General features: G+C 39.8%; 1 protein-coding gene across 5 annotated transcripts in view; it reads left to right on the forward strand.

The window, feature by feature from the left end:
• The window catches only part of CARMIL1 (capping protein regulator and myosin 1 linker 1), a 165032-nt gene that overhangs the window by 66534 nt on the left and 70801 nt on the right, over positions 1-27697 (forward strand). For all 5 annotated transcript variants that reach the window (XM_070747395.1, XM_070747393.1, XM_070747394.1 and 2 more), the window contains exons 3-9: positions 7526-7576; positions 21318-21377; positions 22536-22657; positions 24477-24574; positions 24943-25013; positions 25166-25239; positions 26991-27066. In XM_070747395.1, the coding sequence (XP_070603496.1) occupies positions 7526-7576; positions 21318-21377; positions 22536-22657; positions 24477-24574; positions 24943-25013; positions 25166-25239; positions 26991-27066 (552 nt within the window). The remainder of the gene's footprint in view (positions 1-7525; positions 7577-21317; positions 21378-22535; positions 22658-24476; positions 24575-24942; positions 25014-25165; positions 25240-26990; positions 27067-27697) is intronic.

Raw genomic sequence — 27697 nt, forward strand, 5'->3', positions numbered from 1 at the left:
GGCAAAGGGATCTCCGCGATGGGCGGCAGCTTCAGAGACCCTGCGGAGACCCCCTCGCCCGAAAAGAGGCGGCGGCGTCTTCAAGGGACCAACAGCAAGTCCTTCTCGGTGCTGTGTTGCTGCAGCCTCCGAGGCCGCTCACTGTGGAGATCCCCTCACCCGAATGGAGGCGGCAATGCAGTGCCGAGAAGGACCGGCTGTTTGTCCCTTGAAGCTGCTGCCGCCACTGCCACCATTCGGGCGAGAGGATCGCCATGGTGGGTGGCCTCAGAGCCACCGCCGCCACCCACCGCGGAGATCCCTTCACCTGAACGGTGGTGGTGGCAGCAGCGGCAGCAGCTTCAAGGGACCAACAGCCAGTCCTTCTCGGCGCTGCATTGCCGCCTCCATTCGGGCGAGGGGATCTCTGCGATGGGCGGCCTTGGAGGCTGAAGCAACAAAGCGCTGAGAAGAACCAGCTGTTGGTCCCTTGAAGCCTCCGCCTCCGCCTCCGTTCGTGTAAATCGGAATGCAGTATTCCGACTTACATGGAAATTCGGCTTACGATGCCCTGTAGGAACGGATCGGCGTCGTAAGTCAGGGACTACCTGTATAGGACTGAATGCTGTTGCCTCCCCTCTTTGCCCTTCTCTTTCTTTGAAGTTGCATGGATTTTCAATATTTTGATATAATTGTTCCCATGATACATAGATTTCATTTCTCAGGAAGATGAAATTGTTTGTGGACCAGATTTTATGAGTTATGAAAAGAGCCCGAGAAACAATGCTCTAGAAGAACACTTTATGAAGTCTTCTTCAGTTTTGTGTATGACAAATTTCTTTAAATATTTAGGGACTTTTTAGAATATTCTTCAATGTAGTATTAGAGGCTACAGTTGTGAACCAACCTAGGAAATCCCCAGTATTTTCTTGGAACAATTTGTATGTGTCAAGGAAATTCTTTGATTGTAGCAATTAGGCAGGTCATTGTATTTGGGAAAGCTAAGTGAAGTCATGTACAAGTATATACCTTGATTATTTACTATGCTTACAACAATTAAATTGGTACCTTTATTTTAATATTAAAGATAAGCTTCCTTGACCATCATGTCTGGTTTGTCTGAGAAATGAGTTATTTAGTTAGTGGATAATTTAAATGAAAAATAAAGGAAAATATTTTGAGAAAGCCAGAGGAAGACTGTATAACTGTATACCATGAGCTTTGTGTGTGCAGTCTGCTAAGCCATTATTAACCAGAAAGTTAGCATTATAGCTGGTATTCCTTATTTCTCTGTCTCTGTCTCTGTCTCTCTCTCTCTCTCTCTCTCTCTCTGTGTGTGTCAGAAAAAAATTATATTGCTGGGCTGTATGCGGGTGCTATAAATAAACAATTAGAATACTAATAAAAACTAGACATTGTAGAGACACTTTTCCATGGAACTAATTGCTTTGTTTTTCATGTTAAGGATTGTTCCTCAGAAACAGTAATAAGTAAGGAATGTTGGCAATTTTTTATTCATTCCTTGCTGTAGCAAATAATTGTCTTTGGAGTGGAGAATTATGTTTGAAGTTGATGTAACTTTCCTGTATCATTCATATATATTAAACTCTTAGACTAAAGTATGCTCTTCAAGTATTAATGTAACACTTTCCTAATTGTTGAGCTATTCTATAAAACAAAGAAGTAAATTTTGGATCTGATGACAACTTTTAGAAAATTATTAAATTTGTCTGATTCCTTAGTACCTATGAGATTATAAAACTCATATATATATATACTCTGACCAGGGTGATTTGGAAGTGGAAAATCTGTTGACTATTCTCAGTCAATTACAGAGACGGTTCTTTGACTAAAGCACAATTTATACATTGAGATTTGGAAAAATTGGTTACCATTTTTAGGAAGATGTAAAAAAAAAGTAAGTGGATAGCCTAATTATTTGTTAAATTCATTGCTTTCTGAACATTTTGTTTTCCTTTAAAAGAAAAGCAAAACCTGGTTCTGTGCTTGCTGTATATTTAAAACTCAGCATGTATGCAGTTCAGACAGCGCTGTTCTTTGTAAAATATTGAAACTGACATATTTAATCAGACACTAATAAGGAATAAAGGAAGAGTACTGAACAAGCAAAAGCTATTGTCATGTTCATTTTTGTGCAGAAACAAAATGACACATAGTATATGGAGTACGCAGACTTGCTGGAAAAGCTATCAACTACTCATTAATTTATTTTAATTTAGAAGGAAGGCTGTCCAGTTTCCCTGGAATAAAATGTAAATCTGTCATAACTATCTGCAAGACCATGGGTAAAACTGTTTGCTCTAGAAGAAACACAATTATAGTTTCAACTTATCAAATTAGCAGAAGTGCAGTTTCATATTAAGATGCTGGCAAAACAAGAAAGTGTTCAGACCAATTATGATGTTTTCTTAAACAAAAAGGTTACTACAGATCTGATAGTCTGCTTTGAATTGAAGCATTATCATCTAAATTGCTGGAGCAATTGCAAATATGGTTGAAATAACTTTGTCTTCTGTAAGATCAACTCAGTTCATTTGATTCTGATAACTTGGGAGTTTCAGTTCATACCCTGTAAAGAAGGCACTAGCCTGGAGAAAGGTGCACTATGCATACATTTTCTTATTACTCATATTAGAGGAAGTGAATTCTATACACCAAGTAAATATGTCTTATGCTTAGCAAGATGTCACCTTAAATCTAAACTCATTCAAGAAAAGTTATTAGTTTGAAAATAGGCTCTATTTTAAGTATTGTAATCTCATTGGCTCATTCTAATGTGACATAACTTGCCTTTTATAGAGTGACGATTGGTACTAATGCCAGTGACTTATATGCATGCATGCTAAAGTGCAAATCTGTACAGTTATCCTGATAACAAATATGAAGGCAAATCCGTAGTCTAGACAAGGCTTTAGTATATGTGCATTTTGGTTATATGCCAAGGAGAAATGGAACAGATGTCAACTAAATTACTTGATGGATTCAAATGATAAAACACTAACCATTTCTCCCACTAATGGGGTTTAGAATATAAGTAGTAGGATAACTAATGCTTTAATCAAGAGTTTTTATTGTTTTGGGAATTTTTCTAATATATATGACAGCATTATTATTATTATTATTATTATTATTATTATTATTATTATCATCATTTATTAGATTTGTATGCTGCCCCTCTCCGTAGACTCGGGGCGGCTCACAACAATAACAAGAACAATGTAAGAAAAAATCTAATAATTTAAAAAATGCTAAAAACCCCATTATTAAAAGCAAACATACACACAAACATACCATGTATAAATTGTATAGGCCCGGGGGTGATGTCTCAGTTCCCCCATGCCTGATGGCAGAGATGGGTCTTAAGAACTTTACGAAAGGCAAGGAGGGTGGGGGCAGTTCTAATCTCCAGGGGGAGCTGGTTCCCGAGGGTCGGGGCCGCCACAGAAAAGGCTCTTCTCCTGGGTCCCGCCAAACAACATTGTTTAGTTGATGGGACCCGGAGAAGGCCAACTCTGTCGGTCACTGGGTGGCTGCAGCATGACATTAGTTGATTTTCTTTCTATAGACTATAAAAACATTTGATTGACATACATAAATTAAAAATAGCATTACTCCAAGTTCTCTGATATTTTTATTCAATTTTATAGATACCTTGATTGATAAAGCTGTTTTAGTGAGTTGTTCATTAGATACTGTATTATGTCCTATTGATGATAAAATAGGTAAAACGACAAGTTATCTGATCTTGATATACATATGAAATGAGATGGAAAATGTTCAAGTTAAAATAATTAATTCTGAAGCAAGTCAGTTCTCCTTTTTTTTAAATATAAATCTTGCTTTCTTGATCTGTAAGACGTCCAGTGTTTTTCTGGTGATAGTCTGTCTCAAAATTAAAATAATAAAGTACGGTAAACAAATATAAATCTAATAAAAGATGAACATTTTCCCTGTCCAGTTGTTTCTGACATTAGGGGGGCCACTACAGGGAGAATATGTTATAGGAATCTTTGAATTTTATAGGGAGATAAATCGAATGCTAAATTGCTTATATATGCAGCCATCCTTTTCACATTCATTCCTTGCAACAGACCACATATGACCTATCACCTTTCTGTACTAATTAAAATTCCAAAATTTTCTATATTCAGCAAACTCTCCACCAATTAATTTCACGTTAATTTCAAAACAACTCCTTTCATTATGATGTACCTAAGGACAACATTTCGATGTTAAATTGAAATTGAGAGAGAAATAGAACCAAAGTGGAAAAATACGATTAAAAAAGTATTCATAGATAAATGATAAAAATATGATAAAGCTATTTTATCAGACCAAAATTAATTCAACATTCTACTTTTTAGAGGGGTCACCTACAAGTCCACAAGAGAGCAAATGTATGATATTCTGTTTTTTGATGTAGATGGGTATCTCCTCATCTTGCATTAGTAAATTTAGGGGTTCAGCTTTGCTCACTGTGATGCTTCTAAATCTCCAAAATGCTATTATAGCTTAACAATGCAGTAAATGATATATTTCTTTTTGTCTGTATTGAGTATTTTGCCAATAGCTTCATTGTAGAATCATGAAGTTATTTTTGTTGTACCACAATGGCTTATACAGAAAAGATTTGTCCTTCACTTCTCCCCTTCCAGCAATAATATATGAAAACAAGGCACCAGAATGATCATCTTCTCCCTTGTGAATGTAAACTTTCTCCTCAGCATGTTCTATAACTTTGTATCTGTTTCAAATATTTTCATTTGTGGGATCTTTTTTCCCACATAGTTTTCAAAATTGTTACAATTAAAAGTTAAAACGGTCAACAGAATGGCATGAATATAGCAAATAGTAATTACATGTTAAATGAAAGGCTATTATTCCTTCTCAATTCCCTTTTAGACTTATTTAAGTCTGGCAGCCCACAGGGCAGTTAAATCCTTTGCTTTAGGTTGGGGTTCTCAAACTTTACACTGCTGTGATCTTGACAATGAAACAGATTTGTGTGACATTCATCACCCCCAAGAATCCAGATCATGTTATCACGCCCCATAATAAAAGCCAAATCCAACACATGGCCCACACTATATGTTAGATCCTTGGTGACTTGGCTCAGGTCCTTGGTTACAATGATGTTCACAAAACTGTTTGTGAACATAACAGGAAGGTCAGTATAGTAACTGCAATCTCACCTATTACCTAGAGCTGAACTTTACATAGGTCTTTACATAAGTTATGAATTTTACATAGGTTATCTGAGAAATAGCATCTCTAGAAGCCTTGAAAATTATACGGCCATTTACTATGCAACAGTAACCCCTCTATTGGTTCCATACCTTTTGTGGATGTATGTATTCCTTCTGCTCTAATACAATCAAGACTATTAATATCTACTGTCAGGGAATTTGCATAGCAGGTATCCAAATGAAATCAGAGACACTGACATGTACTTATAATAATAATAAATTTATTGTCATTGTCAAAACAACGAATTGTCATTGGCAACGAAAGTCGTGTGACACCCAGAGACCAGTTTTATATAAATATAAATATAAATATAAATATATTTTACATCTCTATTTACAGCAAACAAGATAGACAAACAGGAGTATTACGAGTTACAATCACAGGGCGCACAGAGAAAAAAAAGATAGGAAAAAGGAAATTCCCCCTCCACGCCAATAGCAACCAACCATAGTACGGATTGCCTCACACAGGAGCCAGCAATCTCCAATCAATCAGTTATATGCTGGCTATTGCACAAGCCCAATGCTCCAGGAACTAAATTTAAATATCTTAACATCTACCAAAAAATAGAATAGAGAAGAAATGCTTTCAACAGTCTTATACGTTTTTTATTCTGGGCAAAGTACAAAATTATGCCAGCCAGTAGGAATGGTTGAGTTTTAAACCTTCCTTTCATTAAAATTCAGCTACCTATGTCCAATAGCATACATGTACACTATATGTAAACCAAGATCCCAAACCACAAAAGAATCAACCTGGCTTTAGATTCTGATTTGTAAGTAGGAGATGCTGTAATCGTTCATAACTTGAGTGTGAATCTGCTCTATGGTGGGCTTCTTAGAAGAATCACTACAAATCGTTTTGACAAAGTAAATTATTCCAATTCTGTAATTTTATGCAGACCATTTGTTTACATTCAGTGGATGCTGAAGGGATGTAAATAGAGCTACAAAACTCCCATAGATGTATGCAGATATTAAGAAATTATAGCATGAAAACATTTCTGAATATACAGTAAATGCTCCAGTTTTATTTTTCAAACTGTTTTGACAAAGTAAATTCTTCCAATTCTGTAATTTTATGCAGACCATTTATTTATTCAATGGATGCTGAAGGAATGTAAATAGAGCTACAAAACTCCTATAGTTTTATGTAGATATTAAGAAATTATAGCATGAAAACATTTCTGAATACAGTGGAACCCCGACATAAGAGCTGCTCTACTTAAGAGCAACTCGAGATAAGAGCTGGGAGGGGAGAGATATTTTTGTTCTACTTACAAGCCCAAATTCGAGATACAAGCGCCAAGGAGCTGTCTCCTGAAGCCAAACGCTAACTTCCGCGTTCGGCTTCAGGAGACAGCTGCGAAGCGGCGCGCGTGTTTTAAAAGGTTGCAGCCGGCCTGGGGGGCTCGGGGGGGTGCTTGCAGCTTTCTTTCTTGCTCTTTTTCTTTCTCTCTTTTACCTTCCCTTCCTCTATTTCTTCTTTTCTTTCTCCTTCCCACCTTCTTCCCTCCCTCCCTCCCTTCACTCATTCCTCTCTTACTCTCCCCTTTCATAAGTTTCCTTGCTTCCTTCCTCTGTTCCTGTCCCTTCCCCCTTTCTTTCTTTCTTTCTTTCTTTCTTTCTTTCTTTCTTTCTTGCTTTCTTGCTTTCTTTCTTTCTTTCTTGCTCTTTTTCTTTCTCTCTTTTACCTTCCCTTCCTCTATTTCTTCTTTTCTTTCTCCTTCCCACCTTCTTCCCTCCCTCCCTCCCTTCACTCATTCCTCTCTTACTCTCCCCTTTCATAAGTTTCCTTGCTTCCTTCCTCTGTTCCTGTCCCTTCCCTCTTTCCTTCCTTCCCACCCTCCGTCCATTCATTCACCCATTCCTCTCTTGATCGCTTAAAGCCGGTCCCTGGTGCAAAAAGGGTTGGTGACCTCTGTCCTACAGGATTGGGTGGCAGAGAAGTTGAACATATGTAAATTTAAAAGTTTAAGAAAGTTTACAAGTTAAGTGAAATAAACTTCATTATTCATTTATATGTACATGTACATTTCTTCATTAAAAACATGTCTTTCTGCATAATTTAGACTAACTTTGTGAGTTTTTTGAGGGCTGGAACCAATTAAAATTATTTACATTAATTCCTATGGGGAAAAGTCGTTCGAGATAAGAGCTGCTCGACTTAAGAGCCCAGGTCCGGAACGAATTAAACTCGTATCTCGAGGTACCACTGTATACGGTAAATGCTTCAGTTTTATTTTTCCAAAGGTAAACATTTGCTATTTATTTTGCAGGTGCTAACATCATGTCGGGCCTTTCTGTTAACTTCCCGTATTCCTACCAAGGTAAGGCTGATAAAACTATATCTAGCAGAGTTCGCTTACTTTTAAAATGATACAATGGTCATAATCTTGGAATATAATGTGTTTGAGAATAGTTAATAGAATACATTTAAGAGAAAATGCTGTGCATTTCCCCCTCTTTTTTCTAAGTTTATTTATTTATTCAATTTTATTTATTTATTCAATTTTTTATGCCGCCCTTCTTCTTAGACTCAGGGCTGCTTACAACATGTTAGCAATAACACTTTTTAACAGAACCAGCATATTGCCCCCACAATCCGGATCCTCATTTTACCCACCTTGGAAGGATGGAAGGCTGAGTCAACCTTGAGCCGGTGATAAGATTTGAACCGCTGACCTGCAGATTTAGCAGTCAGCTTTAGTGGCCTGCAATACTGCATTCTACCCACAGCGCCACCTCGGCTCAAGTTGTTTAAAGTGGGAAAAAATATGCAATCTTCTTGAAGCTATAGCGGCAAAGTTTACTTTTTATTCCTGTTGAATATGAAATTTTGTGAAGGTATCTATGTGTTTGAAAGATAATTTAACTTCACAATGTTTTTTAAGCTCTAAATTTTTGATAATATAATGACATGTACTGATTCTTTCAAACTGAATTCTTTATTGTTTAGGACATAAAAACAAACTCTTTCCAGTATCTGCTATCTGCATCTACAATATACTCTGTGAACTATTAGGGAGGATCTGTCTTCATCTTTTTTCTCTCACACATAAGATTGAGACTGCCTGAGACTAAGTTTCCACTTAACTCTTCTGTCCCTCCTGGGAATCCACCTCCTTACTACATTCCATTATAGAAACTAATAAAGGAACATTCAGATTACTGCTTTGCAACTATATACAATCTGAACCAACAGAAATCAGTATATTTCTATATGGTATGCTATAGTTCTGTAAAGTATACTATATCAGTATACTAGATTATTATAATAGCCTTCTTGGACAATTAACAAATAGTAGTATAAAAAATTATGTAAAGACTATTTGAGATCATATGGCTGGATTATCCCCTTTCTTGATTCTTAAGTAAAATATCCCTCTGGTTCATTTACATATATCAATATGTTAAGTAAGTTCACTAATTAGTGTTAGGTCTCTGCAGAATTCTTGAGACAGAAGTTATAATTGAGCTTCTCTTTACAATGGCCACCGTGGTGGTATTCAGAGTTGACAGACTTCATCCAAGAAAATTCTTTAAAATAATCTGCAGCGGATTTTGGAGATGTATTGTTTTACAAGACGTGAAAGAAACCATGAAATAATTTTGATCCTTCTGGCTAGAACCTGTCATGCCTCTGTCTTATCAGGCTTTAATAGGTCTGAATTAGGGCACAATGCTGATTTCATTAGTATTATTTCCTGGTCCAGTCTTACTGCCATTCTCACAATGAAGACTGAGAGTTTGTCAATATCCTTTTAGCCTCATTCTACTCTGTATTTCCATAACAGGAGATAGTATTGGCAATTCATTATAGAATTTGCCAGGGATGTATTTTTCAGCAGTGGGAGTAAGGGAGGAAGTGGAGGTTACAACATTGTTGACCTCTCATTTTTCTAGAATTAGAATTGTTTCTATTTACAACTTGAAAATAAATAGTAAAAAGGAATGTTACATAGTTTGCTATATACAAGTATTCCTTGACTTACAGCTGATCACTTAGTGACTGTTTGAAGTTACATCTGGGACTAATGACATGGCTTTGAAATTTAGATGGTGAAGCCTCCTTTGCGGCCACATAACTGAATTTATGTAAACTGTATTTACAGCTATTTGCAGCGTCCCAGGGTCAATGACCATGTTTCCCCCCCCAAAACTGGCACTTCTAGTTTTCAGCCAAATTCCGTGCATAGCAAACAATTGGTTTGCTTAATGACCATGGAGGTTTTTTTGTTTTTTTTAATTTTATTTTATTTTATTTTATTTTATTTTATTTTATTTTATTTTATTTTATTTTATTTTATTTTATTTTATTTTATTTTATTTTATTTTATTTTATTTTATTTTATTTTATTTTATTTTATTTTGTTAGTTAGTTAGTTAGTCCAATACACAATGAGGCCTTTAGTGGGTATATATCTATATACACATAGTAAAATACATGATAAAGGTTATAGGGGAGATACTCATAGTAAAATATATCTAAGAAAGAATAGAAAAGAAGGTACAGTATAGTAATAGAACATATCAATGAAAGAATAGAAGAAGAGATATAGGAATAGAAGAAAGGTATAGGAGATATAGGAGAGCAATAGGACAGGGGACGGAAGCCACTCTAGTGCACTTGTACTTGCCCCTTAGGATAGGTCAACCGTAGATAATCTAAGGGTAAAGTGTTGGGGGTTTGGGGATGACACTATGATGTCCGGTAATAAGTTCCACGCTTCGACAACTCGGTTACTGAAGTCATATTTTTTACAGTCAAGTTGGGAGCGATTAATATTAAGTTTAAATCTGTTGCATGCTCTTGTGTTGTTGTGGTTGAAGCTGAAGTAGTCACCAATAGGCAGGGCGTTGCAGCATATGATCTTGTGGGCAATACTTAGATCTTGTTTAAGGTGTCTTAGTTCTAGGCTTTCTAGGCCTAGGATTGAAAGTCTAATCTTGTAGGGTATTCTGTTTCAAGTGGAGGAGTGAAGGGCTCTTCTGGTGAAGTATCTTTGGACATTTTCAAGGGTGTTAATGTCTGAGATGCGATCACTTAAATGAGATGAGTTCACTTAAAGACTTCCACAAAAACCATTGGGTTGATCATGTGACCAATGCACTCTAGTACTCTATGAATTCTGGCTAACATGATGCTGGCATAAGTCCCTGTTTTTGCTTTGGCAACAATTACTTCAGAAAGACTAACAAAATGAAATAGGAGTGGGCCTTGATTTTCTCCGTACTGAAGGAGCGGGTCCAGCAGTCACATGGGTTGCTCATGTCCAATCCGGTGGAACTGAGCCTAGTATTAAAAAAGCTTGCCGGATCCGCCCCTTCCCCAGAATTCGCTCAGTTCGCATATCCTGCGGTTGTATTGTGATAGCTCGTTCAACATACTAACACCTTCCCTTCGATCCTTTTCTTCAAAAGTAGTAAGATTTGTTTTATCATTATTATTTACTTGCACTAATAGCGCCAGCCGTTTGCGGCTCGGCTTTTTTCCTTTGGAGAAGTTGCGGTTTCGTTTTTCCCCCGGCGGTTTTGCCGGTTACGATTCCTGCGGCCGCTTGTGGATTCTTCTAATCCTTTGGCCTGGAGGTCCTGGTGCAAGTATTAATCTATTGAATTATTGATTATTTATTGTATACAAAAATATTTAAGGGCTTAAGAAATACCTCCTGCGGAGTGAGACGCCTTCTAGTCTCCTGGACTTAGTCGATCGCTTCCCCTTTAAGAAATTTTACGGAGCGATTTTTTCGGCGCGAAGGCCTTCGCGCCCTTTTTAAATCTAGGCCTCTCGTGTTGGCCTCCTGCCAGCCGCGTAGGCCTCAGTCCACCGCGTGGATCCCGGAGCGGGCCTTGGGGGTCCCAGGCTAAATTCTCCACCGGCTAAGCCTCCAACCAGAGTGCCTTGGTTTACTTAATTATAAAGTTTAGGGAGGCTGGCCCCGCTGGATTTGGGGGCACGAACTCTGGGTTTGCCCAGATTGTCCTCAAGTTTCAGCAGCTTCGAGGCCTCGAAGCAGGATCCATTCCTCTTCGGAAGTCCTTGAAATTCTTCTCCTTATTATTCAGTTATTGGCTCAGCCTTGTCTTCTGTTAATTGTCAGACTATGGCTACTTTTCCCAAGAGAGGCACAACTAAAGGTCCCAGAGAGGCCAGGCCTACAGGCGATGAGATTACTAGTATCCCCCAGGCCTCTTCCTCCTCTTCTCCAGGGGCCCGCCCCTCGACCAAGGTCACCAGGGCCGAGAAGAGAAGGGACCTAGCCCTACAAAAAATCCATGACAAATCAGCAAAACGTTTGAAAGTGCAGGCCCAAGTAATCAGTAGTCAAGACCCCCCAGAGGCTTCTAGTCTACCTCCTTCTGGGGTCCCTGTGTTATCTCTGGATGAGCCAAACCTAGACAGACCCCAACCTAACCTATGGGGCATAGGTCCAGAGGAACCAGATATTATTGAAGATTCCCTCCAGCCAGGATCCTCCCAGGCCTTTAGGGATTCTTCTGCCATTTCTGCTGATATTTCCAGTTTACCTCCTGAGTTCCAGTCTATTTTTGCTGTGTTGTCCAAAGCCATTGATGCCAAACTCTCCACCATCAATGAGCTTCCCTTACCTCTTCCTCCTTCTCGTTCCTCCCGCCCCTTGGGTTCTTCCCCAGCGGTCAGAGCTCCTATTCAGGATGATTCAGATTCCTCTCAGGATGAATATGAGGATATAGAGGATGATGAGGATCCTTTTCAAGGCTTATCAGATGATGAGGAATCCCAAATAAAGGTTCCTCCTCCAATTACTATTTTTCCTTCTCAATTATTCAAATCTCTCCTCCTCAAAGCTAGAATTTCTACGGGATTAGCGGCCCAGGAGAAACAAGCCTCCACTTCCACTGATCCCCCGGAGGAGAATTTACCTTACTTCACAGAGGAACAGGAGGATAACGAGGTAATTCCTATGCCTAAATTGTTTAAAGACGCTTTACTCAAACAGTGGGAATTTCCAGCCTCTGGCCTTAATCCCTCCACCAAGGACAGAAAGTTGTACAAACTTTCCTCTTCCTATGAAGAGCTTCTATCCTTTCCCAAACCGGATGAACCTGTCAAGATTCTTCACTCGGCAGCGGCTGTGCCAGGCGAGGCGGAGGAAGTCCTCCGCCCAGAGGACAAGCGCATTGAGCAAATGCTCAAAAGAGGATTCACCGCTGATTCCTGGGCCATTAAAAGTTCTGCAGCGGCCTCCTTTTTCTCCAGAGCCATGCTGCTGTGGCTTCGCCAACTTCAACAGCATATTCCTCCCGATGACTTCAGAGGTCAACAAGACTTCAACAAGGTCTTTGCAGCTGCCCAGTACGTGGCTGATGCCACCTTGCAATCTACTAGATTTTCTGCTAAGTCTATTGCAGCTTCTACAACGGCAAGAAGACTCCTATGGATTCGCCCTTGGCAAGCGGGAGTTCGCCAAAAGTGGCAGTTATCCCAGGGTCCCTTAAAGCGCGACCTTCTCTTCGGTGATCTTCTGGATCCACTCCTCACGGAGACCACGGACAAGAAGAAAGTTTTGGGTCCAACCACAAAAAAGGCTACCAAAACGCAGCCCTTTCGTCGCCCAGGGCGCCAGCAAGATCAAGCGGCTTCCTATCAGAGATCTCCAGGTCAGTATTCCCCCCGCTTTCGTTCCCAAGGTAGGAACTCCAGGGGTAGAGGGTTTCGCTTCCAAAGGGGAGCTTCCTCTAACAGGGCTTCAAAAAAACCTAGATGGTAATCTTACCTCTATTCCCATAGGGGGTCGCCTAGCTCATTTCGCCTCTAATTGGCGTCTCACCTCCAAGGACCCTTGGGTCATTGACACTGTTCAATCAGGCCTTCTTTTAGAATTTATTTCTCCTCCCCCTAAACGTTTTATTTCCTGCCCTTCTCCCAGGTCATCCTCAGATTGTAACCGTATGGAGGAGGCCATTTCTCATCTATTGTCCATCAGAGCCATTCAACCGGTCCCTTCCGGTCAGAAGGGCCTAGGTTTTTACTCCATCCTATTTATGGTTCCAAAGTCCTCCGGAGGTTGGAGAGCTATTTTGGATTTAAAGAAACTAAACCTATTCATCAAATATAGGAAGTTTAAGATGCACTCCTTGTCTTCTATTTTGGCCGCCATTCACTCGGGAGATTTCATGGTCTCCTTAGACCTCACTGAGGCCTACCTTCACATTCCTATAGCCAAATGCCACAGAAAATTTTTACGTTTTTCCTTTCAAGGCAGGCATTTCCAGTATAGGGCGATGCCATTTGGCCTTTCCTCGGCCCCTCGGGTCTTTACAAAGCTCTTGGGGTCCCTGGCGGCCTATATCCGGGCGTCTCCCATCCACATTCTATGTTATCTTGATGATATTTTGATTCATGGGAACTCCCTAGAGAAAGTGAAAACAGACCTTTCTGTCACCATGTCAGTCCTTCAGGACCATGGATTTTCCATCAACTTTGATAAAAGTCACCTCCAACCTTCCACATCCATTTCTCACCTGGGATCCATTATTGATTCAGAATCCTCCCAGGTTTTTCTCTCTCCCGAGAGAAAACTCAGTATAGTGGAGTTAATTTCTAACATTTTATCTAAGTCTTCAGTATCCATAGTTACTCTATCTTCCCTTTTGGGGAAGATGGTGTCATGCATAGGCATCATTCCCTGGGCTCGCCTTCATGCTAGGGATCTCCAGTGGCTCCTGTTACCTTTTCAGAGATCGGGGCACAGCAACTCAAATCGACGCATTGTCATCCCACTGAGTGTTCGCAGATCCTTCAAGTGGTGGAAGTCTCCGGCCATGGACAGAGGATCCCCGTTCAGGTGCCCGGATCAATTTGTCATCACCACAGATGCCAGTCTATCGGGTTGGGGCGCCCACGCCCAGGGGATGATAGCCCAGGGCACGTGGTCCCCGGAGGAAGCTTCCAGGCCAATCAATTGGCTAGAGTTAAGAGCCGTTTCCCTGGCTCTGAAGCATTTCTCTCCTCGCATTCCCAACCGGCACGTTCTCATTCTCACCGACAACATTGCCACAAAAAGCCATATCTGCAGACAGGGGGGCACGAGATCCAGGGCTCTCATGAGGGAGGCCCTCAAGTTGGGCCTTTGGGCGGAAAAACATCTCCAGTCGCTCCTAGCCGATCACATCTCGGGGAGTCTCAACGTCCAGGCGGATTGGCTATCCCGAGCAACGATAGACCCAGGAGAGTGGAACCTCCATCAAGACCTGTTCCATCAAATCACCCTCAGATTCGGCCTACCAATCCTGGATCTCTTCGCGACCAATGCGAACGCCCAACTCCCTCGCTTCTATTCCAGATTTCCATCCCCGGGAGCGGAAGCAATCAATGCCCTCCGGAGTCCATGGCCTCCAGGCCTACTCTACGCATTTCCTCCAATTCCAATCCTCCCGGACGTGATTCACAAGGTCCTCACCGAGAGGGCCCGAGTAATCTTAATCGCCCCTCATTGGCCCCGCCGGCCCTGGTTCGCGGATCTCCAACAGCTGTCCGTCCAGGACCCTTGGCGACTCCCCGTTTTGGGGGATATGCTGCGGCAGGGGGCCTCTTTCCATCCAGACCCGGAGTGGTTCCACCTCACCGCCTGGCTGTTATCAGGAGAGATTTAGAACTGCGTGGTCATGACCCCGATTCAGTGGAGGTCATTTTAAAGGCCAGAAGGGGTTCGACCAATCGAATCTACGACCACACGTGGTCCAAGTTTCACCAGTGGTGTCTACAGGAAGGTCTCTCCCCTCTGTGCATCCCCATACACAGAATTATTTCCTTCCTTATGCAAGGCTTCCATAAAGGACTTTCCACCAGCACCCTCCGGCGTCATCTGGCAGCCATTTCATCTGTCCTAGGGGGTCCCCGCAGACAGCCTCTCCGATCCTTCCCTGAAGTTCAGGAATTCCTCAAGGGCATAGCCAACCTCAGACCTTCCAGGGTCCACAGGTATCCATCCTGGGATTTGCCACGGGTTCTCCATTCCCTCACGCAGGCACCATACGAACCCCTAAAATCGGCGTCCCTCAGGTACCTATCCTTTAAGGTAGCATTCCTGGTGGCTATTACCTCTGCCCGACGCATTTCGGAGCTGGCTGCCCTCTCAATCAGGCAGGACCTTTGTCAATTCCATCAGGACAAGGTAGTCTTGCGACTGGACCCCACCTTCTTACCCAAGGTCAGTTCCATGTTCCACAGATCTCAGGATATTGTCCTACCTTCCTTCTGCCTCCAACGAGACCATCCCTTGGCAATTAGATGGCACACCCTGGATCTCACCAGAGCGCTGAGAATCTATATCCAACGCACAGGACCCTTTCGGAGGTCAGAAGCACTTTTTGTAGCCTATCATCCCAGAGTCATGGGGGCCAAAGTGTCTTCAACAGTAATAGGCCGTTGGATCAGAGGGACTATATCTAAGGCCTATGAGTCGGCCTCCCTCTCAGTTCCAAGGAACATCACAGCGCATTCCACCAGGAGCGCAGCCACCTCGGCCGCTTGGGCGACTCAAGCCCCGTTGGAGGAGGTCTGCAAAGCAGCCACTTGGGCCTCGCCAAATTCCTTCATCAGGCACTACAAGATTGATTCTTACGCTTCAGCGGACGCTGCCTTCGGCAGAAGGGTACTCCAATCCGTTATCTCACACGATAGCAAGCTAATCCCACCCTAGGGACCATCTATTGGGTATGTCCCATGTGACTGCTGGACCCGCTCCTTCAGTACGGAGAATAGGCGTTGATTGCTTACCTGAACGCCTCTTCTCGTACGGTGAGCGGGTACAGCAGTCACTTCCCGCCCTTGTATGTGTCTTCTTTACCTTTCTATATCTTTCTTCCTCTAACAATGAGAGTTGAACACTACAGAGCTTCACAACTGAGCCTAGTCTATGGATTCGCGAATTCTGGGGAAGGGGCGGATCCGGCAAGCTTTTTTAATACTAGGCTCAGTTCCACCGGATTGGACATGAGCAACCCATGTGACTGCTGTACCCGCTCACCGTACGAGAAGAGGCGTTCAGGTAAGCAATCAACGCCTATTCCCTTTCTTAATTATAGCCACCATATATAGAAACATTAGTCAGAATCAGCTGTAGTGCAGTAACATTACCAAAGCTTGAATTGTGGAAAATATGCCAAATTAAAAGTGCTACATTGGGAAATAAGAGGATATACTGAGTTTTAAAAGTACATTTTGGAATTTAAAATCTGTATAGTGAATGGGTGGCGTGGGGTGACGAGATGAGGACAATGACTGAGCTCCACAGAATAACATAGAATAATTTTAAAAAATGACTAGCAGCAAATTTTTATTCAGACACAGAAGAATTTCTCCTTGTTGCAGTCAAAGGTTTGAATGTTTTAAATTAGTGAGTTGTCCCTTTGAATGCACACAGTAAGGAGGATCTTATTACTGTAATCCTTGACTTACAACAATTCATTTAATAATCTTTTGAACTTACAACAACACTGAAAAAGGTGACTTATGACCGATTTTCACACTTATGACCGTTACAGCATCCCCATGGTGACGTGATTAAAATTCAGATGCTTGACAACTGACTCATATTTATGATAGTTGCAGGGTCCCAGGATCATGTGATCACTTTTTGCGACCTTCTGACAAGCAAAGTCAAGGTGGAAGCCAGATTCACTTGACAACCGGGTTACTAACTTAACAACTTCAGTGATTCACATACCTGTGGCAGGAAAGGCCATAAAATTGGGCGAAATTCACTTAACAACCATCTCACTTATTAAGAGAAATGTTGGGCTCAATTGTGGTAATAATAATAATAATAATAATAATAATAATAATAATAATAATAATCCCATAATATTCTGGCATAAGCCCGTGAAAGTGGTCCCAGTGGTACTTGGCACGCTGGGCGCAGTACCAAAGGATCTCAGCGGACATTTGAAAACCATTGGAATTGACAGAATCTCCATCTGTCAATTGCAAAATGCCGCTTTACTGGGATCGGCAAACATAATTCGCCGCTACATCACGCAGTCCTAGGTACTTGGGAAGCGCCCGACTGGTGATGAAATACGAAATCCAGCATAATGATCTCGTTTGCTGTGTTGTACTGACATAATAATAATAATTTATTAGATTTGAATGCTGCCCCTGTCTGAAGACTCGGGGCGGCTCATAAGTGGACCACAGATCATATCTTCCTGTGTAATTGGTTTCAGAATCAAAAGTGCCATTACTCTTAGAAGTAAAAATTCTGGTATTCCATTGGAATCTGCCTTCTTGTATCTTAAATTTATTTTTCCATGATGTCTACTTTGGAAATTTAAGCAATTTGATCTTCTTTTGTGTATTCTTTCAGTTATTGAAATAACAATTGAATAATGATGTTATATCTCTTCAACTTCTCTTCTGAAGGTTAAACATTGCAAATTCCTCCGATCTCTCTTCGTATGACTGTATTTTTAGTCCCCAGTAATCCATGTTTCCTTTATCTAGATCTGAACTGTGCAAAATAAAGTAGAGCTTTTACTCTTCTTGTTTATTTCTGAAGTTCCAGCTTTTTTTTTGCTGCCACATAGCACTGCTGAATCATTTTCAGCTTGATTATAACCGTTATTCCAAAATCGTTTCCACCTACCTTTCATTACTAAGCCAGGATTTCCTAACCATAATTCCAGCCCTGAGCATTTTATTTCTTTTTCCTAAGCAAGAAATTTTGTATTTATTTCTGTTAATATATTTTTTATCAGAGCTCTTTCTCTGATCAAGTTTTCAATTTTTTATTTCTATTTTCCAGCCATCTGAAAATCTAATCAACATTTCTTCTACTTTATTGGGCAATGAGTAAAAACCTTATAAAAAAGGATTGAATCTTGTGGTGCCCCACTTGATATCTTTCATTTGGATGAGAGCACCATTTGAGTATATTTTTCAGACCAGCCATTCATTTAATTGTAATCTCATGTTTGGCAGCTTCTCCTTTTCTTTTGCCAGATACTCAGTTTCTATTTCTTCTTTGCAGTCTGAAAAATATTTCAGAGCTCCAGCTGTGCAGATCATCATCTCTGTCTCTTGTTCCTACTTGTCCACTAGATTGGTCTCTTTAATTGTTTATCTTTCTTATGCAATAAGGTTTTCTGTTTTTCAGTATTAGAGGTTTCCATTCTGTCTATTCTAGCATGTCCTTCATTTTATCTACTTACTTATGTTATCTGCTATGGATTGGTGGCATACAAATTCATTCAAATTAATAAGTAAGTTCACTCTTTACATGAAGTGTGGTCACTTGCTTGCTATAAGTTAGCACTTGCAGGGAGTCCTCGACTTAAAACAGTTTATTTAGTGACTCTTGAAAGTTACGAACAGCACGGAAAAAATTGATCTATGATAGTTTTTCACATTTGCAATCATTGGAGCATCCCCATGGTCACGTGATTAACATTAAGATGCTTGCAAACTAACTCACACTTATAACCATTGTACTGTCATTGTATAAGATACACTCCCCCCCATAAAAAAAGTTGGTGGAAATGTCTATGTGTCTCATACAGTGAATATTGTGGCGGGGGGGGGGGGTGTTGGTGCAGCACCAATTAGCTGTTCTAGAGAGGGTGGCAGCAAATGGGCCATGGCAAATGAACCAGATGATTACTGGATGAATGCTGGGAGGCATTCCTGAGTGTCTTATAGTCTGAAAAATATGATAACTTATTGTTAAGTTGTTAATTTAGAATGAAGAACAACTTAGTTGTTGCTAATTCAACAACTGCAATACTGTGGCAAGAAAAATCATAACATGGGGCAAAAGTCACTTAACAAATGTCTTACTTGGCAACAAAAAATTGGGCTCAACTATGGTCATAAGTTGAGGACTACCTGTATATTTGATTGTTTGTTGTCAGAAGCCCCAAGGGCAAAAGCATTGCAAGTTACTACTGCAGACTCTGCTTTTTCATCTGTATTTTTGTTTTTCATTGCCAGCAGAAGATTATTTTCCTTTTTTCTTTTCTGATTAGGCAAGGACACTGTTGATTTGACGACTAAGATGAAATTGCCTACCATTTTCCATTTGTGCTGCCAGGGGAAATAAAATTAGGGCAAATCGGTTATAAAAATGAAGGACAGAAGGGCAAGAATGCTGGAAAGAGGGGAGCAAAATAGTCTGTTATATTAAACAGCAAAGATAACCCTATATAGGGTTATCAGATGATGGGTTATCCTTGAGTCACATCATTTGCTGAAATTCTTTAATTATGATGTCCCTTCTAATACTTCTCCTGGCTTTCTCGTGAGTTTGCCTAAGTGGTCCATTCCTTTCTGGAAGATGAAGTTTGATAGTGAACAAAGCAGATTGCAATACAGTGGTACCTCGAGATACGAGTTTAATTCGTTCCGGACCTGGGCTCTTAAGTCGAGCAGCTCTTATCTCGAACGACTTTTCCCCATAGGAATTAATGTAAATAATTTTAATTGGTTCCAGCCCTCAAAAAACTCACAAAGTTAGTCTAAATTATGCAGAAAGACATGTTTTTAATGAAGAAATGTACATGTACATATAAATGAATAATGAAGTTTCTTTCACTTAACTTGTAAACTTTCTTAAACTTTTAAATTTACATATGTTCAACTTCTCTGCCACCCAATCTTGTAGGACAGAGGTCCCCAACCCTTTTTGCACCAGGGACCGGCTTTAAGCGATCAAGAGAGGAATGGGTGAATGAATGGACGGAGGGTGGGAAGGAAGGAAGGAAAGAGGGAAGGGACAGGAACAGAGGAAGGAAGCAAGGAAACTTATGAAAGGGGAGAGTAAGAGAGGAATGAGTGAAGGGAGGGAGGGAGGGAAGAAGGTGGGAAGGAGAAAGAAAAGAAGAAATAGAGGAAGGGAAGGTAAAAGAGAGAAAGAAAAAGAGAAAGAAAGAAAGAAAGGGGGAAGGGACAGGAACAGAGGAAGGAAGCAAGGAAACTTATGAAAGGGGAGAGTAAGAGAGGAATGAGTGAAGGGAGGGAGGGAGGGAAGAAGGTGGGAAGGAGAAAGAAAAGAAGAAATAGAGGAAGGGAAGGTAAAAGAGAGAAAGAAAAAGAGCAAGAAAGAAAGCTGCAAGCACCCCCCCGAGCCCCCCAGGCCGGCTGCAACCTTTTAAAACATGCGCGCCGCTTCGCAGCTGTCTCCTGAAGCCGAACGCGGAAGTTAGCGTTTGGCTTCAGGAGACAGCTCCTTGGCGCTTGTATCTCGAATTTGGGCTTGTAAGTAGAACAAAAATATCTCTCCCCTCCCAGCTCTTATCTCGAGTTGCTCTTAAGTAGAGCAGCTCTTATGTCGGGGTTCCACTGTAGTACCATATTTTCCTGTGTATAAGACGCACCAGAGTATAAGATGCACCTTAGTTTTTGGGAGGAAAAAAATCTGCCTACCAGGTATTGATCTGGCTAGCGTCCTTAGTCTGCTCAGTTTCAGCACATTTTTTTATCCACTGGTGAGAGCTTAAAAAAATCTTATTCAGAGTAAGTAACAATGAAAAAGCCTGCAAGTCAGTAAGAGCTGGGATGATTGTTAGCACCTTGTTAGGGCTGGGGGGGGAAACCTATTTGGAGCTAGCAATGAAAAAAAGCTTGCAAAAACTTAGGGTTGGAAAAAAAATTATTTGGTGAGAGTAACAATGAAAAAGCCTGCAAGCAGGGAAGGGTTGGGAAGATCGTTAGTACCCCATTAGGGCTGAGGGAAAAGCTTCAAAAAAGTTACATTCAGAGTAGAAGATGCATCCAAATGTTCAGCCTCTTTTAGGGAGGAAAACGGTACGTCTTATACTCTGAAAAATATAGTATATATTTATGTGAGCTCTAAAATGTGTATTTTTCTTTAATTATCTCTGCTGCCATGCTCCTTGGCATCAAATTTTAGCCCCTGGGTTCTGTTTCATTTATGTTTTATGCCATTCAAGTGAATGATGCTCAAGCAGCAAATCATTACAATAAATTATATATAAGTTATATAGTCAGTAGTCTAATCTTTGTATAATATGTATTTTAATCCATGTTTTCATCTATCAAAATATTTTTCTATTCTTTCTGAATTGCAGCTAGAATTAACGTTCAGCTACTTGGAAATCCAAGGAATCACTTGCAATAAACCAGGCCAGGTGAATACAGTATTTAGTTACAAATAGACAAAGAATTGCATAATCCCAGAATATTGTATTCAGCTTGATCGTTCTTCTACACAGCTTAATCCTTTTGATGAACTGAATTACAGTAATCCCTCACTACGCGGTTCATCTTTTGCGGATTCGCTACTTCATGGGTTTTCAGAGGGGGCTTAAATCCATTAAATCCATTGAAAATTTTAAATCCATTAAAAATTCATAAAATTCTTCTACAGTACTACTGTACTCTATTAAAGAAACTGGTCGGATATCACATATAGTTCCAGCTGAGAAACATTATAGAATGACTGTTTAATGCAAAGGGTGGGTTTTAAAAGTCCAAAAGGGTTTTAAATACATAAAAAATATCTTTCCTCTACTTCACAGAAATTCATTTTTCATGGGTGGTAATTAATTAATTAATTAATTAATTAATTAATTAATTAATTAATTAGATTTGTATGCCACCCCTCTCCGGAGACTCGGAGTGGCTCACAACAACAAAACAGTGCAAATCCAATGGTTAAAACAATCCCCTGCAAAAAATGAGGGATTACTGTATATGAAAGAAATACAAAATAGGAAATAAATCATATGGACTATGTTGAGAGGAATATTCATAGGAAATTAAATTTTTGCAGTATAGATATAGCAAATTACATTCTGGTTATACAAAAAATAATGTTTCTCTTCATAATAAGGACTAATTCGAATGTAGATGTAGCCTTCATATTCAAAGAAGGCAGGGGTGTAAAACTCAATTTCATTAAGGGTTGTGTTTGACTTCGCGTGGCCGGGGTAAGCCAGGGTAAGCATGATCAGCTTGCGCCGGGCGGGCGTGTGCTGGTCTGAGCGTTCAGCAAAAACTGGCTTCTGAAGTCTGTTTTGGTTGCAGTGGCTTCCTGCAAGTCTCTGCCAGTAAAAGCAATGCTCAGGAGAGTTGCCTGCAGCCCTCGCAAGTTCTGTTTTCGGCTGCAACAGTGTCCTGCAACCCTCTACCAGTAAAAACGGAGCTCCATTTTTACTGGCAGAGGCACTGCAGGCCATTCTTTTGCAGATTTTGAATGCACTGTTTTTAGTTATTCACTGCTGGTATTGGTAATGTTTAAGGATTATGTAAATATGATATTATATCTCCCCCGTTTTTTTATGCAGCTGATTATAGAAACTGAAAAGTGCAACATTTCTATGAAGTTAACTTCATCTGAAGATGTGCATGAAGTGTTGGCACATATTGGAACATGCCTTAGGAGAATATTCCCTGGCCTATCTCCAGTGTAGGTACATCTTGGTATAAACGCTTAGCAAAATAGACGCCATCTCTTTTTTTCCTCTAACTTGTTGTATTTGGGTGTATCAGTGATGGTGATTTGTCTTATCCACATTTCTAGATACTTTTTTGAGAATATCTATTAATGTATCCAAAGAAGATAAAATGGGGTATCAATCCAGTACAGTATCCTGTGGACAACATAGAGCAAATTGTTCTTTGGTATATAACATACCACTTAAAAATGGTAGAACAGAAAGGCTATGCAACATTTTAGATTCAAATAGAAAAAGGTACTTTGTAGCATGGAAGGGCACTTGCGTAATTATCTGTTGACTATTTTTTAAAGCAACTTCACCTTTTCCCAGAATGGTATTGTTGTCCTCTGTAGGTGCAGCATTTTTTCAGAAAAAAGATGTTTGCTTCAAACAAGTAGTGGCAAGTACTATGTGCATTATGTATAGTTCAAAGCAGTTATTTTTCCTTTCAAATCCAAAGCACTCCTAATGAAAACTTAATAGATTTAATATTGAGAGGGGAGATAGGAGACCAAGCTGTAAGAAACAAGTTGGATTCACTTTATAATATGTAAATAAATGTTTCGCTCTTGGGTTAAAATGATTTATACAAGAAACACCCTCGATTGGTGATGGGGTACAAATGCTTGTCTGGTGGTGGGCACAATCACTGAGCACTTGTTATATGTTGTGTGTGTGTTTTTATATTATAAAAATCAATAGAAATATTTTTTTAAAAAGGATTGGGAGATCATACCTATCCAGCGAATAACTGACATTCTCCAGTTATCTAGCTATTATAGTTGTTGCTAATTTGCAGGATACAATACCTACTTTGGCAGCTTCTGCTGGAGATCTTAAGAGTTTAGAAAGAGTTTAAATATTTTGAGTTTTCAAAAATATCAGTGCTGTTTCGGTGAAGATTTTAAAGGTTCATTATATGTAATCTTAATTACTAGATGTTTCATTTTATCATATCCAGAAAATAAATCATGTCAAATAGCTTTTTTTAAAGGAACAGATGTATAGTATGATAATTGCAAATGTTATAGAGATGAGATAACAGAGATTGCAAAGTAGCTTTTTCAGACTGCTTTGAGATTTATAAAGATACAATATCTAAGGTTGGGTTAAGTTCTTAAATGTAACATAATTTTGATACAGTGATACCTCATCTTACAAACGCCTCATAATTCAAACTTTTCGAGATACAAACCCGGGGTTTAAGATTTTTTTGCCTCTTCTTACAAACTATTTTCACCTTACAAACCCACTGCTGCCACTGGGATGCCCCACCTCTGGACTTCCGTTGCCAGCGAAGCACCCGTTTTTGTGCTGCTGGGATTTCCCTGAGGCTCCCCTCCATGGGAAACCCCACCTCCGGACTTCCGTGTTTTTGTGTTGCTGCAGGGGAATCCCAGCAGTGCAAAAACGGGTGCTTCACTGGCAATGGAAGTCCGGAGGTGGAGTTTCCCATGGAGGGGACCCTCAGGGGATTCCCAGCAGCGCAAAACAGGCAAAAGGGGTGAATTTTGGGCTTGCACGCATTAATCGCTTTTCCATTGATTCCTATGGGAAACATTGTTTCATCTTACAAACTTTTCACCTTAAGAACCTTGTCCCGGAACCAATTAAGTTTGTAAGACAAGGTATCACTGTATTTATGTTAGCTAATGGATAATTCCTTCAAAATTGAGATGTCTGACACAATCCCAATAGAAAATTGCAGTTCAAGTAAATAAGTATGAAATAGCAAACTACATTTTGATGGAGTTCTAATTCATGTGTGCATTTACTTCTGGCATCTAGGAGAATAATGAAGAAGGTAATAATGGAGCCCCCAGACAGACTGGCTAATCTGCAGACTCTATGGGACAGTCAAACTTTAGGAGAATTAGGCCCATGTGGTGAGTGTGTGTGTGCTTTTTCAGCTGAAATATGGCGTTTCTGGCTTCACCAGTACACAGAAGCTTAGTTCTATTTCTGATGTAGAGTTTGCTTTTGGGGAAAAATATAATTAGTCCTAAGGTGTAGTTAGAATGAAGAGCCATTTTGAGCAGTGTGGGAAGATGCTATTTTTATGCCGTATCCTGCCTTGCTGTATATTTTAGAGGAATGTGCTGTAGGTTCAGTTAGTTGCATATTGTGCTTGAGGATAGAGTACGTGCCAAGTAGAGAGATAAAATCATCTTACCATCAGGATATGTGTATCGGCTTTTAAGAATTATTCCCCACGGCGATAAATGGTTAGTGTTCTGTTTTTGTTTGTTTTTAGGTGGTTTTTCTCAAATGTATGCATGCGTTTGTGACTGGCTGGGCTCTCCATATAGAGAAGAAGTGCAATGGGTAAGTAAAAAAATAAGATTACTTGCAGCTATTGAGGCAAAAAGAAACAAAAAAGACCTTGACTAGAGCCTATCAATTTTATAAGCAATTTGTCCTAAGAAATTAAACATTTTTTTCTCTAAAATGTATTAAGTTCTTTTTTATCTTTGTAGGATGTCGATACCATTTATCTGACTCAAGATACCAGGGAATTAAATTTGCAAGACTTTAGCCATCTTGACCACAGGTAAATACAAAGATCCTGCATAAATGAAAGTGTATGTTAGTCATCTAATGTGAAGATTATCTATGCAGTAATAATCTTTTGATCTCATTGAATACTTACAGAAGAACCTTTTGTTCAGCAGGATTGTAACAGCTGCAAAGGGTTCATCTTGCTCTGGGTTTTCATTACTTTGCAATTATGAGATGAGATATATCTGAGTAGAAAATAGTTTCATTCATACATTGGATGAGCAGTGTTCCTTCTAATTGCAGCCCTTCATACTTTACTACGGAATGCAGTTTTACAAGGAGGAGTGGGGGTGGAGTTGCTTCTTGATTCAAACAGCTCAATTAAAGAAGAGTTTAAAAGCCTCCAGTGCGGAGCCTAACTATCTTTACTAATTGTGAACTATAGGTTCATATGTAAAATACTGTTTAAGTATATGTATTTTATCAGTCAGAAATAATATAAAAAATAGAAAGGGCTGATTGAAATTAAATACTTAAAATAGTATGAGAAATGAGTTGGAACTCTCTGAGATTTTCACATAGTCAGAAAAATAGCTTTTTGTTCAAAGGAGCTAGTGAAATGTTAAAACATATTATAGGTAGTCAAGTAGTGACTTCCTTGTCTAGTGACCATTTGCAGTTAACGATGGTGCTGAAAAAGTAACTTTGAAACCAAGCCTTGCTTTGTTGTGGTCAGCACAGAAATATTTAACATATGTTCATTCTAATTATAGCAAGAGCATTTAGACTTATATACCACTTCACGGTGCTTTACAACCCTTACTAAGAGGTTTGCAGAGAGTAATAGAATAGAATAGAATATAATTTTTATTGGCCAAGTGTGATTGGAGACACAAGGAATTTGTCTTGGTGAATATGCTCTCAGCGTCCATAAAAGAAGATATACATTTGTCAATAATCATGTGGTACAACACCTAATGATTGTCATAGGGGTCAAATAAGCAATGAAGAAGCAATATTAATAAAAATCTTAGGATATTAGCAACAAGTTACAGTCATACAGTCAACATGGGAGGAAATGGGTGATAGGAATGATGAGAAAAACTAGTAGAATAGAAGTGCAGATTTAGTAGAAAGTCTGACAGTGTTGAGGGAATTATTTGTTTAGTAGAGTGATGACGTTCGGGAAAAAACTGTTATTGTGTCTAGTTGTCTTGGTGTGCAGTGCTCTGTAGCGACCTTTTGAGGGTAGGAGTTGAAACAATTTGTGTCCAGGATGTGAGGGGTCAGTAAATATTTTCCCCGCCCTCTTTTTGACTCGTGCAGTATACAGGTCCTCAATGGGAGGCATATTGTCCCCAACAATCTGGGTCCTCATTTTACCAATCTTGGAAGGATGGAAGGCTGAGTCAACCTTGAGCCTACTGAGATTCAGTCTGCCAAACTGTTGGCAGCTGGTGATCAGCAGAAGTAGCTTGCAGTACTGCACTCTTAACTACTGCACCACTGAGGCTCCTATTGTAATTTCTAATTGAATGAAGAAGTTACAAAAGGAACAGTTTATTAGGTTAAAAAGCTGTACATGGGATTAAATGAAATTTAAAAATACATTGTAATTTGATTGCTAAAATCTTAAGCAGGCATTTATTTTGCCGAAGAGTGAAATGTTGAAACTCAGGTCATCTTATGATTCAGGAATTAATACGAGAGAAAAATGATTATTTAAAAAATTCCTACGACCTCCCAAATCACTTCTGTCTAGAAATCTTTGTTTCAATATATGATTTTTTTTCCTTTCCTTAGAGATTTAATACCAATAGTTGCTGCCCTGGAATACAATCAGTGGTTTACAAAGCTTTCCTCTAAGGATCTAAAGTTAGTAAGTATTAGGATGCAGAATGACCATATCTTGATTGTTTGGTGGAAATGTGTTTGTGTAGAATGTATAATTATTTTTGAAGAGTAGTTGTTCAAGTCTTCTGACACTTCATGATCTGATAGATTGGAAGTGGACAATTATTCCACATGAGAAACTGGGACTGTTTGGAGGGCTGAACCAGTGTTACCTGATTTGATGTTCCCAAACTCAGTTACCTAAGCTCCTCAGTGGCTTCAGGCAAGGGGTGACTTCTTTCTCTCTTCGCTGGTCCACAGCCATGAATGAGCACATGAGCTGGACCCAACTTGGCTTCTTCTCCTGCCCCCTGCAGTGCATTTAGTTACATTTAGTTCACAGTTAACTTCATGCAGGATGGACAGAGACACCAAAGGCTGGATATGGCTTGCAGGCAATAAAATACCCAGGTCTATGATAGACGCCATTGCACCAAGACTGCTTCTTTTAGATCTTCTAAACCTATTCTTGTATCATCAAATGGTATCCAGCCATTGTATCTTTTATTGGATCTTTTCCCCCCAAGGATCACAATCAATGGCAGTGGCTTTTTATTATTTGTACTGAGTATTTTAGCTTAAGTTTTGATATCAATGATTCTAGCAAGCAGTCTGGC

This window comes from Erythrolamprus reginae, chromosome 3, assembly GCF_031021105.1.
Source record: "Erythrolamprus reginae isolate rEryReg1 chromosome 3, rEryReg1.hap1, whole genome shotgun sequence".
NCBI lineage: Eukaryota > Metazoa > Chordata > Lepidosauria > Squamata > Dipsadidae > Erythrolamprus > Erythrolamprus reginae.